Below are 15,650 nucleotides of genomic sequence, written 5' to 3'. Positions count from 1 at the left end.
ACAATTATATCATCTTCATGAAAGGCAACAGTCTAAACTAAATGAGATGGATTTTCTTTTGTTATGTAATAAGGCCACACCACTTATTACACGAAACTCTTAAAGAAATATATTAAGCTGATTGTTGAATTGTTTCCTTATATAACACCATGCGATGATTAAATCATTACAGGTAATAACCGAGTGAAGAAATACTCAATCTTTGTTGCCTAATTGGTATAAATATTAAAATTTACATGAGCTTTGTAAGAACCAAGAGATAATCACACTTTGTTAAGTTTCTACGAAGTCTGTGTAAATGGTTATTGTACGGAAACTAACTGTGAGAATGAGAATGCATCTCCAAATTACCTCCAATGAATTTGAAAAGAATCATATTTTAAAGAAAATAATGAGCCAAATAGTCTAGGGAACTGTAAATCTCTAATACTTGGAAAATTGAATCCATATCGTCACCGAAAATAATGTTGGGAATTGACTGATACAGGTTTTGACATAACCATAAAGACACTTTGGTTGTGATTTGATGTTCTGTTTTGAAAGAACTCAAATGGACATCTTTTTACTGAGTGAACAATAAAACGGGAATTACAAAGATTGAAACAATGCAAAGTGATGACATCTCTCATAATCAACTCTTTCTACACCCCCCCTCGTCCATTATGCTTTTAAAGTCATAAAGCATGTAACTCATTTTACAAGGTCATTATTTACTAAAAAGGATTGAACCATCCTAAGATGCAAATGGTAAAACCCATTTTTTCAAAATAAATAAGGTGATATTTGTGAACATATCCATGCAAAATGCGGACCATTCAAGTGATTTATGGCTCTGGTGGATGATTCGAACTGTTGAATTAGTTATTGACCACAAAAATAACGCGTTTTTGAAACAATCCTAGCACATATTATACAATTTAAGGACTCACCAACATTTTCAATGCTAGATATTTACATCAAAAGGACTTAATGAATATTGCATGTTTAATAGGATCAATGTACAACATCCTCACCCCAAGGTCTCGTACATGCTACCATCAAAGGTTGCAAATGGTATATATGGATAGGTTATGGGTAACAACCTTCCTATAAATGCTCGGGGGATATGCAATATTACACACATATTTACTTATTCGTTTTAGAACCCACAATTAGTCAACCATTTCTGGGTAACTGGATATAAGCCTGACATTTTTATTCTTACACATTTTTTGTTGTTGTGTTATATATGTGCCACTACGACTCCACAACGTACTATAGTTGGTCATCAAAATGATTAAGTAGTTATGTTAGATATGAATTCCAAACAATTATCCGCATTTGAGACCTTTAGCAGGCAATCTCTTATCCGCTACATTTACGGATCGTCACTTTCATGAGACGGCCTTCCCGTCGCTAAGGAGAGATAAGAAAAAGGATTTCCTAAAGGAATGATAGGAATTGTCGTGGTGTGCTCCCACCCTGTCTCATATTGACTCTTGTACTCCATAAATGTAAATATGAAGTGAAAAATGTGGTTGCAAGGTTAGAAATCCTCAGTATGGGGTACACCATAGGCTAAGGTGTTGCAACTACACTTGGTGGAAGTGTAGTTGAGGTCGTGGCTCCATAAAGGAAGATGAAGAGACCACTAGGTTCGATCAGTGCTCACCTATAAAGGAAGTAGGTGAATAATGCACAACCTAATATATCATTAATTAAATCATCTCATTATATTATCTCTGGTTATGTCCATGAATCAAACTGGAGAACGCTCCGAAATTTAATGATTCCAGAGAATAATGAAATCCTAAAGGATTATGAGAAAACACACGAGTCAATAAAAATATCGTGCGAGCATATTAATGATTATCATTTTCATACACAGTTGCTCAAGGAAATTGAGCACGATGAGGTCGAACCATGCTTCTTAGTGTTTAAATATCAACAAAGAGCATATTTGGCCTACATAATCCAGGTAAATTTGATTCTTTGACAAATATATAGGTATTTGGTATGGTAGTGCTAACCAACCAAGTGTAAAGCCTGTGGATATACATGATTATTTGTCACAAAACGCAGTGAGAATAATGAAGTCCTAAAATATAAAGACTCTCCTTGTGGTGCGAAGTTTCTCGCAACGCCCTGGAATTGTTTACTCTCTTGTAACGAACGTTATAGCGTTCTGCTACTTAGCTTGGTAGTTTCAAAAGGACTTGAAATGCATCATTTTTATGTGTTTATTACTTATCTCTGTAAGGATTAAGGGTTATGGGTAGTCTCCAAATGGAGACTAACTCTTTCATATGAAAGACTGCTCGCCCAGATGAACGCGTGATATCATTATGGGCAAATAAGAAAAAGGCACTACACGGGACACAATCTCCCGTGTAATAAAAAAATTCGAAGTAGACGAGGCCAGTCCCCCATCAAAAAAGCAAAAAGAGAACTATTTAGACGGGGGACGGTCCCCGTCCAAAAAGAAAAAACAAATAAAAATCTACTTACAGAAAAAAAAAACGTAAAAAAAACTATCTAGACGAGGAATCCCCATCTACTATAAAAAGAAGTATTTTTTTTTTTGCTACACGGGAGATAATCCACCATGTAGCTTTTTTTTTCGAAACGAGGGACCGTCTCCTGTCTAATATTTCACTACCAACCACTCATTATTTTTTCCTGCAATAGACAGGGATAATCCGGCCCGTGTAGCTTTCTTTTTCTAGAGGAGGATCTGTCTTCCGTCTAGTGTTTCAGTACCAACCATTCGTCCGGATGAATGAGTGTGCAAATAAATATGGGGTTAAAGTGGGTTGAAACCTACCCATTGGAGACCATAATTAGTTCAAATTGATAGTGCACTCTTCCATTCGATAGGGAGGCAATTTATTTTCTACTATGAGTCTGTGGCTAGCTACAGAGTCCATACTCCATAGTAATGAGCAGGTAGATAAAGCATTGTAATTGTCACCACCTATCTTCTTCTTATATAATTATTATAATTATATCATGACCCGCTTTCCAGTTAAGATTTGAAAGCTAGGGTTTTTCATTTCTGTTCTCCCTGCTTACTTAAACCCTGACTAAAAAAGCAAATACACAAACCCAAAATACAGAAATGTCAGTATTTTCTAATCTATTAAATCAAACCCAAAGCAAGAAACTATTCAATTCATCATTTCATCTACACAGATGTATTTCATTCTCATCTCTGTCTACAGCTACAACAATACCATCGTCACTAGACGTAAATCTTTCACATCCTATTTACATGATATGGGGTTCAAATACTGGTGTTGGTAAAACCCTAGTTTCAACAGGTTTAGCTACTTCAATCTTATCATCATCATGTTCAGAAAAACAAGTTAAATTCAATTACATTAAACCAGTTCAAACAGGTTTTCCGTTAGACTCAGATTCTCGTTTCGTTTATCGTAAAATTTCAGAGTTTTTTGTTAATCGAAAACCCGAGTTTAGTTTATTAGCTTCTAATCAAGGTTTGAAAGCTTCGGTTCCTGCGTGGAAAGAAATCTCCGGTGTTGATTTGGAGAATGAGGGTGTGGAGAATAGTGGTGGATTAAAAGATTTATGTTGGTTTGAAGAGAGAAGAATTGAAGGGATTGAGAAGGATGGTTTGGGGGCTCAATTGGTTTGTAAGACTATCTGTGGTTGGAAAGAGGCGATTTCTCCTCATCTTGCTGTGCAAAGAGAAGGTGGGGATGTGGAAGATTCATGGTTGCTGGATTCTTTGCAGAAGAATCTGGTTGATGGTGGTAATGATGATGATGGGAAAAGGTTTTGGACTATAGTTGAAACTGCTGGGGGTGTTGCAAGTCCAGGTCCTTCGGGTTCTCTACAATGCGATTTATATAGGTACATTTTCTTGTTTTGTAAAGCTTTACAGTAAGAGCTGAATGATGTCACAGTATGGTTCGTTCAGAAAATTTAAATAATATCTATTATGTTTACTGAGTGCAGTAAGCTGTATAGACTCAATGATAAAATTTGAACAACATTTGATAGTCTAGGAAATAAGAGCCTTTTGATGGCCGGCCCATGCATCCATATAAGTTTGAAGCATCTGACTATGACTAATAAGAGGTTTCTGTATGGGAACATCCCCTGCATCAGAACGTCAAATTCCCAGGACTGCAATGAGTTTAAGAAGAAAAAACCTCTATCTTTAAGGTTTATCGGCATTAACTGATACAAACTCCACAAGTGATTCTGGGAATTTATGAACGATAGATTTGGTGGCGTAGAATTTTTTTTTAGCTGCTGACCGATCATGCATTCTAGCCTTTGAGAATCTTCTCGCATAGTAGAAATAGTGTAGAATAAATGCTCGAGAAAAAGAAATATAAAATTTGGAGTAAAGAAAGTAATCGATGTGTTCCTAGGTAATCACTTTCAAACCATTGTCAACTCCAATTTGTTTAGTTAGTTTCCATGCATGCCCCAGAGTTTATTCTTGATAAATATTTTTGTTTTTCTGGGTAATGTCACATCAATTCTCTAACATTTGTTAGCTCCTCAGGCCTTTCAGGTTACCTGCTATTCTTGTTGGGGATGGACGTTTAGGTGGTATTTCTGGAACAATTTCCGCCTATGAGAGCTTGAAACTCAGAGGTTATGATGTTGCTGCCATCATTATTGAAGATCATGGTCTACTAAACGAGGAGTCATTGATATCTTATCTACGAAATAGGTAATCTGGCTTGATACTTTTTTACTTTACTGCAGCTGCGTGGCGTTTTGGGCTTTTCTATCTCACCTTGAATATTTCCTCTTTCAGTGTTCCTGTGCTTGTGCTGCCATCTGTTCCACGAGATCAGTCGAATAACCTCATGGAATGGTTTGATGAATCACAAAATGTATTCAAGTCACTCTCAGAGATAATGCAATCTTCTTACTCAGAAAGGTTAAGGAGATTACAAAACATGCCAAAGAAGGCGCAAAACATTTTCTGGTGGCCATTTACTCAGCACGGACTTGTTCCTGAAGAAAATGTTACAGTAATAGATTCACGTTGTGGAGAGAATTTTGCGGTCCATAAGGTTTATGCTAAAACACTTAATATTCGGACTGTACTTTACCAGTATATATTCTATATGAGTCAGTGTTAGTAGGCTTAACTTGATTTTGCTTGTAAAATGTAGGCTAAGAATCATGATCTTATTACTCAACAATTTGACGCATGTGCTAGTTGGTGGACTCAAGGACCGGATGCCACTTTACAGGTCAATCATATGAAAATGTCCTTTCTTGATGGACTCCATTCTTGTTATGTGGACCTGATGCAAGATTTGACATGCAATTTACAGATGCTATGTGCTCTTTACTTCTTTCCATTTTCTTGTCTTTTTGATATTTTTTCTTTTTATAATTATCCATTTTTCATTGGCAGCATTTCCGTTTTTCTCTTTTTTGATAGATGTTAGTAATCCAATTTCACATTTATCATCCATCAGTGACAAAAGCTAGCTATGTAACTACAATGTTGTTGTCTAGGTAACTAACACGGTTTAATTAGAAGAAAAATGGAATTGAAAAATACAACAATGGCATAGGCTTAGTAAATGTGTGGGGATGTTGAAATTCATTATGATGTCAAGCTGACCTGAACTTTCTAATTTAAATAGTTAACAAGAAAATTAACACGAATAAATAGTGGTACATTGCTTTTCCTTCGAATTTACTTTTTTCCATTTTTAAGAAGTCACATATTTTTCTGTTTGAAGCGCAAGCAAGGCCACTATGTCTTCACATCTTCAAGTCTTTTTTTCTTTTTCTTACCATTACTTTATTAATTAGGTGGTTACAGGTTGAGCTTGCAAGAGATATGGGTTACTCTGCTGCTAGATTTGGACATGTAATGTTTCCTGAGAATGTCTATGAGCCAGCTCTGCGGTGCGCAGAGCTTTTGCTTGAAGGTGTTGGTAGAGGTTAGTTAGCCTCACTTGTCTTTATTCATTTGTTTATTTGTTCATATATCTTGAACCACACATGCTTTTCAGTAACCTATCCTAAAAACTCTATCTATTTTTAAATCTTTCAAGTAATACAGGGATTTTTGAATTTCAAATTATCAATTATGTGCGATCTTCTTAGATTCGTTCAGTAGGGAAGCATGTTTTTCTTCAAAATTGACCTTTTCTGATCTATCACACTCATTGTACGATGAACTGAAGAGAATGCGGGATAATTGAGTGTCCTTATAGTATAGACATTATTGTTTTTGTTACTAGAAAGCAACTTTGTAACTGCGAAATAATAAAGGGCAGTGAAGCCAAGATTGTAATTAGAAGAAGGGAAAAAATAGCCCAAGAAGCTTATGTAGAGGATAGATGTAAGTAGGTTAGCTCTAGGCTTTGGAATATTAAATTCTCTTGAAATTTTCTTCTCCATGCTAATCTCTTTGAGATTGGAGGTTATGTTTGTGTTTTCTTGGTCGTTAACATGCACTTGAGTGGATTCTTAGTGTGTTACCTCATTTCTTTTTTCGTTTTTCTTTATTTTTGGATAAATGGTTTTCAGTTGTAAACGTCTATAGACCTTTGAAGTTGCAAGGTTAACTAAATCCAAGTAACGTGTAGTTTTTCCAAGTAAAATTTGATCGTACAAATGGTCATCACTTGTACATTTTTTTGACAGATAATATGCTCTTTTTTTATAGAAAGAATATATAACTTCAGTCAGTCAGGATACAAAGTTGAGTTCAAGAAGTTTGAATAAATATCCAACCAGGAGATAGTATATGCACAATACCTTCATTTTCATAAAAACTAATGCGGTGAATTCTGCCGTGCTGTGCTGTTGAAATAAAGTGGTTAAACGTTTGATAAACTATAATCCCCGTTTGGGATTGTTTCTTTTCCTATAAAAGCACTTTGTAACCAATTTGTAACAAACTTTAAAAAAAAATAGCATTTGGTAAACTTTTTTCAAAGCGCTTTTCTTCAAAAGCACTTCTGTTTTAGGCCAACTTTTAAAAGTTATCCAGGAGTAGCTTTTAAAGGCAGTATTTTAACCTTGTTATTGTGTTAAAAAGACAAACTCTGCCCTTAAATATTTATTTATGTACAATTGTTTCACTAATCAAATTTTATTAATTTTTATTATAAAATAATAATTACAACAATAATAATAATAAAATAATAATAATACTGCTTTTGCTCGTTTAATAATATATAATAATAAAAAAAAATACTCCTGGTTAAAATATTATTAATAATAATAATAGTATTTTAAGGTAAAAATTAAAAATTAAAAAAAATAAAAAATTGAACGATTAAAATATTAATATTAATAAGAATTGTTATTATTTTTTATCTTTATTTAAATAAAGGTAATTTAAATTTTTTTTTAAACCATGTCTATTTTCGTCATTAGCCACATCATAAACACTTCAACATGATAATTTACCAAACAGAATTTACAGTTTCTTGGTTCCACAACACTTTACATATTATAGTTTATCAAACGTCTGACTACTATATTTTTAAAGCACAGCACATCAACGCACATCACAACACAACAAAAAAGTTTTTTTTTTTTGTAAAACTCACAGCAATACCAAACTAGCTTTATAATATACAAAGTGCTTTGGAACAAATATACTGTAAATTATGTTTGATAAATTAGCATGTTGAAGTGCTGTCAATGTGACCAATGACAAAAATAAATATGTTTTCGTTTTATTTTAAATGATATCTAATAATAATCTTTTTTTTTTTTGGTAAATAATAATCAATAATAATAAAATACATTTTTGATATTACTGTTAATTTTAAATGATATCTAATAATAATCATTAATAATAAAATACATTTTTGATTTTACTGTTATTTAACTAAATAAATAATATTAATAATTTCCTATTCTTATTTTTATAATTTGCTATTTTAATTTATTTTAAATTTTAGTTACTATTATTATTGTTTTAGTTTGGCCAGGCTTCCGATCAACTTCTTGTAAACTCTATTTTTATTTATTAAATAATAACAATATTATTATTATTGCTACGGTATTAAAAGAAAGAGAAAAAATCGAATAATGAAAATAATAATATATAAGAAAAATAATCATGGGTAAATATTATGTTTTTAATATAATAACAAAGTTAAAATTGAAAATTAATTAATTAAAATAAAGTGGGTCTGCTTTTACTGCTTTTAAAAGCTACTTCTTTGTATAGCTTTTAAAAGTTGGCCTAAAAGGAAAGTCATTTTTGGAGAAAAGCACTTTCAAAAATATTTATCAAACATCTTTTTCTTCAAAAAGTTGTTACAAGTTTGTTACAAAGTGGTTTTGGTGTAAAAAAAGCAATCCCAAACGGGGCTATATTATGCCCGAGAGTGTTTAGCTCTCTTACTCAGATATGCCAAGACACGTGGCATTTACGGTCTGTAGTCAAATATCTGCAATTTATTCAGTCTTGGGGGGAAGTATGTATTCTAGCATAGTTTTGCTTTCTTGTCTTAGATCCCAGATTATCCGCCAAAGGAGCAATATATTTATTTTTGCTAGTTACTTCTTTTCTAATGTTCATTGGTTATGCATATCTACCCTCTTTCTTGGTAAATACGACTTAGTAGTTTAGTTTTTTCACTGCAGGTTGGGCTTCTCGAACGTTCTTCTCTGATAATGGATCCACTGCAATTGAAATTGCTCTCAAAATGGCGTTTCGAAAGTTTTCATCAGATCATGGTATCCTTTTGGATTTGTGCAATGGTAACATGGTTGAAAAGCATATAGAGTTCAAGGTGCGTCTCATTCAAGCTGCTCTTTGTAATGGCTGCTCAACTACAGTATAGTTGCTTTCAACATGAAGAAGACTCCTAGGCAGATAGTTTTTCTTTTGATGTTAATTCCTTTCTAGACTTTGGAATTGAAGTTGTGGTGTTTATTGAGTTACATGTAAACATATAATATTTTATACATAACAAATGGTCATCCACTCATCCTTTCTTTGGCAGTTTTTAAACCATACAACCGTTGTTATCTGCATATTTTTCATATTCACGTGGTTGGGAGTTGGATTCTTATGAGTGGTAGTAGTGCAATACTATATGCCTATGAGAAGTTCATATCAGCATTTCACTAGCTTTAGTTTCCATTTTCACAGCTCCTTGTGGCATGCGTACAGAGGATATCATTTTGGCTAGTGATAGAGTGATGAATATTTTGCAGAGAATAATTCTTGTTTTCTTCATTTAACAGGTCTTAGCCCTTAATGGATCTTATCATGGTGATACATTGGGTGCCATGGAAGCACAGGCCCCATCATCATATACAGGATTTCTCCAGCAACCATGGTATTGAATCCAATCGTGCAAGTTTTTCCAAGTGTTTTACATTTCAGCTATACTGGTTTGGTCAATATATACATATATATATATATATGTGGATTACCACATTCTACAGTAATTCTGCATCGTTTAACAGTTAAGAAGACCATAAGCTAGTATCCTTTTTGTAGGTACAGAGGAAGGGGAGTTTTTCTGGACCCTCCAACAGTATTTATTCACAGCAGGACCTGGAATTTATCTTTACCTAAATCACTGCAGTTTGACAAACGTAAACCTGTAAACATGAGTACGTGAAAATGCTTCCCATGGCCTGACCAGTTTTCTTTGTTTTCTTCGATTTATTGTGCTTCCTTTAATCTGTGCTTGAAATATTCACAGCCTTCAGCTCGCAAAGTGAGCTGTTCTGTGGGACACGGGATGTTTCAGATCTTGGTAGAAGTTATTCAGCATATATTTCCGAACAACTATCACAGCTTTTAGAATCTGGAAGTTCTGCGCATATTGGAGCTCTAATACTTGAGCCAGGCAAGATAGCTTTGTATTTTTGTTTGCATGAGTGTCATTTCAGTACCATAAAAGGAGGAACTGTAGATTCCTTTTTGGAGCACCAATTTCCTTTCCATTTTTCAGATCCTAGTCTAAGGTCAACTCAACTAGTTATCCGAACCATGTGATCTACTGGATACTTATGTAAAAGTATGAACATGTATCTGCAGTATATAGGGGATAAAAGGTGAAGACAAAAGGTAAATATTGAGTCAGTTATCCGAACCATGTGATCTACTGGATACTTATGTAAAAGTATGAACATGTATCTGCAGTATATAGGGGATAAAAGGTGAAGACAAAGGTAAATATTGAGTCAATCTGATTGGGTATGAGAGATCTTCATCTGAATCTGCTAGATACAGAGCCATGCCTCTCTACACCATCATTGTTGTTAGAGGCGGATCTGGAACTTAAATGAAGGATATAAATATATGGAACCTTTATTTTGCTGTTTCTTGCTAGTAAACAGAACACTTGTCCTATGGACACTCGCAGCAGTAACAAAATTTGCACAGGTTAAAGGTTGATCTTGTCTTGCAGTTATACATGCTGCTGGTGGAATGCATATGATTGATCCACTTTTTCAAAGAATCCTTGTTAATGAGTGTCAAAGTCGACGTATCCCTGTTATCTTTGACGAGGTTTTTACTGGTTTTTGGCGCCTTGGAATCGAGGTCATTACTAGTAATGTTTGTAACTTCACTTCTTTTCTCATACTATATTCACTTAATTAATTGGAAATACACTTTGTTTCCAGTCGGCAGCAGGATTACTTGGTTGTTTACCAGATATAGCATGCTATGGGAAGCTGATGACTGGTGGGATGATACCATTAGCTGCTATATTGGCCTCGGATGCTGTATTCAATGCATTTAAAGGGGACTCTAAGGTACATGATATCTCATGATGTACTGATAGAACTAGTTCACAAAGATATTCAAGATACATATGCTTATAAGAGAAACAATAGTCGATATTACTCTCTATTTCTCCACTATTAGAACTGGATATCTTCAAAATATTTTTTCTTGCAAAATCACGTAATTAGCTCAAATCATACAAGATTTTAATTAGGTTTGGTGATTATATGTCATAGACTACATTCGTTCATTTATAAGATATGTCATACATACTTCCTTTTCTGTACTCTTATTTTTGTATTTACTAAGTACTCCTAACAAAATCCATGGACAGTAATATATTATAAAATCTAGTAAGCTGGGTTTTTTTTCTTCTGGGGTTTACCCAACAAAACAAGATTAGTTCAAGCTAGTTTCAACTAGCTTAAGTTAAGCCGGATTAGTAGTAATCTGGATAAGATCATGAATAAAATTCTTCATTATGTGTTTAGGCTAATGCCAGATTAAAGAAGTAGTTTTAAAGTTTTACTGGGTGTCCTAAAGCCAAGTTGTAAGTGTTCTGCGAACTCATGATGGAAAGGTTGAATGACACATGACTATTACTATGACTCTCTTCTGGCCTCAATTATAATAAAAGAATCTCAAATTAGTCCATCTCTCAAGCACTAGGACATATAAGTAGAAGTGTAAGCCAAAAACCTAAGGAGTTAACTTCTTATTTTTGATGTTATTTGTTTAGTTGGAGTATGAACTGATTATTACGTAAACTCGTGATTCTTAAAACTGTAGAGATGGAAAAAAGGCTAAGTTGAGATGATTACAGAACGCTATCTTATGGGTGATATCTGCCTTGACACATTTGTTGTTCATACTATGTATGGTGATGATTATATGAACTGTCGAGTATGATAATACTAGGGTTATGTCTGTTTCAGCGTAAGGTTGCCTTTATAATCATGTTTGCGTTCAACTTATGATGATTATGAAGTTGCATAATTTGATATTTCAGAGCTAAATATTCTGCTTGACTATCTTTTGCTTGCATGCCTATGTATTCATTTGCACAGGGCGTGACTAAATAAAGCATGTACTCATCATATTGAAGGAAAACATAATTAAGAATGAACTCGAACATGCTGACGTCGATTCTATTTTTTTTGTTTTAGTTAATGGCCCTTTTGCATGGGCACTCTTACTCTGCACATGCTATGGGTTGCACAGCAGCTGTCAAAGCAATTCAATGGTTCAAGGATCCTTTGACAAACCTCAATATTACCAGTGAAGGAAGGCAGATGAGAGAGGTATTTCAGAACTCTCGTTTGTCTGTTGTTAATAGGAATCTATCATGCTAGAGGAAGAATTGCACACTCAAGAGAATGATGCACATATAGGTTGCCACTTGGCCATCTAGTTTAAGCAGGTGAACCACAGGATAGCAACATACTTTATTCTCTAATGCTAACTCACCTTTTGTTTTACCCTTTGGGACCCTTCCACTTGCTTGCAGTTATGGGATGCCGAGATTGCGAGCCAGATATCATCACATCCTGGGGTAAAAAGAGTGGTAATGTTGGGAACTCTTTTCGCCCTAGAACTCGAAGCACAAGGCAGTGATGTTGGGTACTTTTTCTGAGCCCTATTGTATGTATATATATATGCTGAACTGGTATTTGTGCAAACTCAAAATTTCAGTTGGATTAGATAATATCTTTAAATCCCTGTAACTAGTTTTGAAGAGGCATTCCCACTGAAGGAAGATTTATTTAACTCAACATATATAGTATATATAGTAAATGAACATGATAATGCTACTAATTCAGAAAGATCCTAACATGTAGTCTGAGATCATTTTGGCAAAAATGATTTAACCAAATAGCCAAATCCCCAAAAGTAATAGTTCTCTTGTCAAGGAAAGCATTCCCCATTTGCATGCCTAGAACAGTGTCGTTTGTGAACCAGTGCATGATGACTGTATTAAACTTGCTTCACGACTTTCTTTAATTTAGATACCTTGAACGCCTAACTGTGGGTTTACTTGATGACTGTTTCAGGTATGCTTCAATGTATGCCATTTCTCTTCTGCGCAGCCTCCGTGAAGATGGCATCTACATGAGGCCTCTAGGCAATGTTATTTATCTAATGTGTGGACCATGCACATCTCCTCGTATCTGCGCCGAACTGCTCAACAAACTTTATAGAGGTTTGCAGGAGTTCGACCAAACTAAGAAGGAAAGAATGCAATATTTCTGCTGATTGCAAACCTTGAAGATTTATGTCGCGATAATTAATGTAACAAGTTAAAATGTAATTTTTTCCAGGATCAGACATGTAGCTCAACAATGTAATATTCATTCATTCATTTTGCATTCTAGTTCATTCATCTCCTAGCAAGTATTTTTATTTTTGATTCAAAAGAGAATTTACTGATCAGGCATTTAAATTACAAGTAGTGATATCCCCTTGTACCCATGCATTAATGTCAGGTGGGAAATCATCACAATACTCAAAGTTTATGCCTCTGCAGCTTTCTTAGCTATTAAGTCAGCTACTCCATTTTTTAACCTGTTCACAGTATTCACGACTCTAAAGTAAAAGCTTGATATCCGGGATAGTACTTTGGTTTAATTTTTTTTTTTTTTTTTTTTTTGAAAGAGATGACAATTTTATTAAAACTGAACTTCTCTGGGGTAAGAGCGCCCCATTGAATCATTCATTACAATTACAGTCAGGAATTCAGGGCAAGTGTGATTCCAAATACATGTGTGCGTGCTCTCCTGTTTGTAGTTGTAGTTTGGTTGCATGCTTTGGTTTAATCCGTGAACATAGGAAGTTTCCTGATTTATTGGCTTAACTAGGACTTCACTATCTGACTACAACTAGGACTTCACTATCTCATTTATTGTATTGACTTAACTAGGACTTCAGTATCTGACTCGAATATAACTTCCTCAAATTCTTTGAGAATGCCCACTCCATTGCATCATGCAAAGCAAGATATTCCAGCTGCTTCATCTCTTGATTCCTAGAGCATCTGTAACAGAGGGTGAATCTCCTTCTTCTTTTTTTTCCATAGTGACGCATAGGATTTTAGACCCCGTTTAGCATAAATCCATCTCCAACAGTAGAAGGAACAGATTACTAATTATGAAGGTGTTCAAAAAAGTGTTATCTACACATCCGGCTTCACCTCCATGTCATATTTTTCACTAATTTTTTAATTAAAATTATTACTGTTGGAGGTGATTTTTTAGATATGAGGTCCTATATTTACTCTATGTGTAGACCCCATAAATAAAAGAACTAAATTAAAAAGCCACATAGGATTTTTTGCACCTTCTGTTGGAGATGCTCCAATAGTAGGGTCCTACAAACTAGGAGAGACCAATTACTAAATATGAAGGTGTTCAAGAAAGTGTTATCTACACCTCCGGCTCCATCTCCACGTCATATTTTTCACTACTTTTCTTAAAAAATTCACTACTGTGGGAGATGGTTTTTTAGATGTGAGATCCTATATTTATTCTATGTGTAGACCCCATAAATAAAATGACTAAATTAAAAAACCACATAGGATTTTTTGCACCTTCTGTTGGAGATACTCTTAAGAGCATCTGCAATGCTAGAGGTCAAGGTTATCCTATGTGGAGGTCTTATTTATACCTTTTGGTTGTGGGTTACTTACTGCATGACAAAAAAAAGAAAGGTAACACTCTCTATCTAAATTTCATCTCCAATCCCCAGAGGTCTTGGGGCAGTTCTTATGGCAATGAACAATTATTTTTTTTGAGCCACGTGGATGAACAAAGTGTGTTTTTTGACCCCACTAATATGGGTTTTTAATATAAAATGTTTTATAGGAATATAAAATATAACATTTAGGTGAGATAAAATAGGATGAAGTGAGATAAAATAGGATAAAGTGAATAAAAAAGTATTAAAGTAATTGTTGGGAATCAGGAATTGTACTTGGCGTGTGAGGAATAGCCGCGGACGGTGGAAGAAAATTCGCCAGCGATTGATGATGGCCCGCGCGTTTCTGGCTCAAACACCAACGGTTGTGCCACGATCGCCCGGCCTTCCATCCAGCGCACGCCTGTTCTTCCTTCTCACTCAACAAACCAACAAATTTGTTGGTTTGTCCATCCGATTTTCATGTTTATTGACTCCAAAATGGGATCAACATAAACAAATTCTTGTTTTGTTGAGTCCATAGGAACTGCTCTTATCTAACATTTTTTATTTAAATTTAGAGACAAATGATGACGTGGACTTACGACTCAAGGTCATGAAGAAAGTCTTATTTAGACTTTCTCCTTTACCCCCACTTTAGCCATGTCATCTTTTTCTATGACCTCACCTTTGCATTGGAGATGAAACTTTGGTGAGAAAAGTCTTAAATCCTAGGTGTCATACTAATTTAAGGCCTTTACCTCTTGCATTGGAGATGCTCTAATGATTCCTCCATTGAAGTGCCTTCCTTTAACTCCATGACATTGAGTCATTGACCTGCAAAATCTCTAACTATTAGTCATGCGCCTCGTGTTAAGTTTGCTTTAAGAAAAGATGCATCAATGTTAATTTTAACATAATTTCTATCTGAGTATTCCTAGTTTTGAATTTGTACATGTAAACTGCCATTATTATTTTTTTTTTCTTTTTTTTTTGATGCAAACCAAAATAAATTAACTTAAGCACTATCGTGATGAATAACATTTCACAAGAAATTTGGAGGATCTCTTAACCAGGTGCTAGAGATACCTTCTTACGAGCATATCTAAATACTTAAAGGCCTAGAAAAATAAAGCTCCCACACTGAACGACGAGGAAACCCTCACTTTCTATTGGCGGAAATAGGACTTTTTTGAGTTTTGTGAAACGTGCGCTTTGGTGAGGACACTTGGCAACTTATGATTGGTTTAAAAATAATAGGAAAAAGATTAAAAAAAAGAAA

The 15,650-nt window shown here is 34.6% G+C and overlaps 1 protein-coding gene across 2 annotated transcripts; it reads left to right on the top strand.

Moving 5' to 3' along the window:
• Positions 1-2,873: 2,873 nt before the first annotated feature.
• On the top strand, positions 2,874-13,240 carry LOC113301475 (bifunctional dethiobiotin synthetase/7,8-diamino-pelargonic acid aminotransferase, mitochondrial-like). 2 transcript variants are annotated; one of them, XM_026550253.1, is made up of 14 exons: positions 2,874-3,852; positions 4,517-4,687; positions 4,775-5,036; positions 5,139-5,219; positions 5,804-5,924; positions 8,596-8,744; positions 9,202-9,296; positions 9,461-9,576; positions 9,669-9,815; positions 10,380-10,513; positions 10,597-10,728; positions 11,866-12,000; positions 12,207-12,319; positions 12,751-13,240. In XM_026550253.1, exons 1-14 carry the CDS (start codon positions 3,098-3,100, stop codon positions 12,950-12,952), a joined length of 2,613 nt encoding a protein of 870 aa, XP_026406038.1. In that variant the 5' UTR covers positions 2,874-3,097; the 3' UTR covers positions 12,953-13,240. The 2 variants fall into 2 exon arrangements, with proteins under 2 accessions (XP_026406038.1, XP_026406039.1); XM_026550254.1 differs by lacking the exon at positions 2,874-3,852 and adding an exon at positions 4,350-4,379.
• Positions 13,241-15,650: the final 2,410 nt, after the last annotated feature.

The sequence above is a fragment of the Papaver somniferum genome, chromosome 8 (genome assembly GCF_003573695.1).
Source record: "Papaver somniferum cultivar HN1 chromosome 8, ASM357369v1, whole genome shotgun sequence".
NCBI classification, from domain to species: Eukaryota; Viridiplantae; Streptophyta; class Magnoliopsida; order Ranunculales; family Papaveraceae; genus Papaver; species Papaver somniferum.
This window is presented reverse-complemented; position numbering and strand designations above follow the sequence as displayed.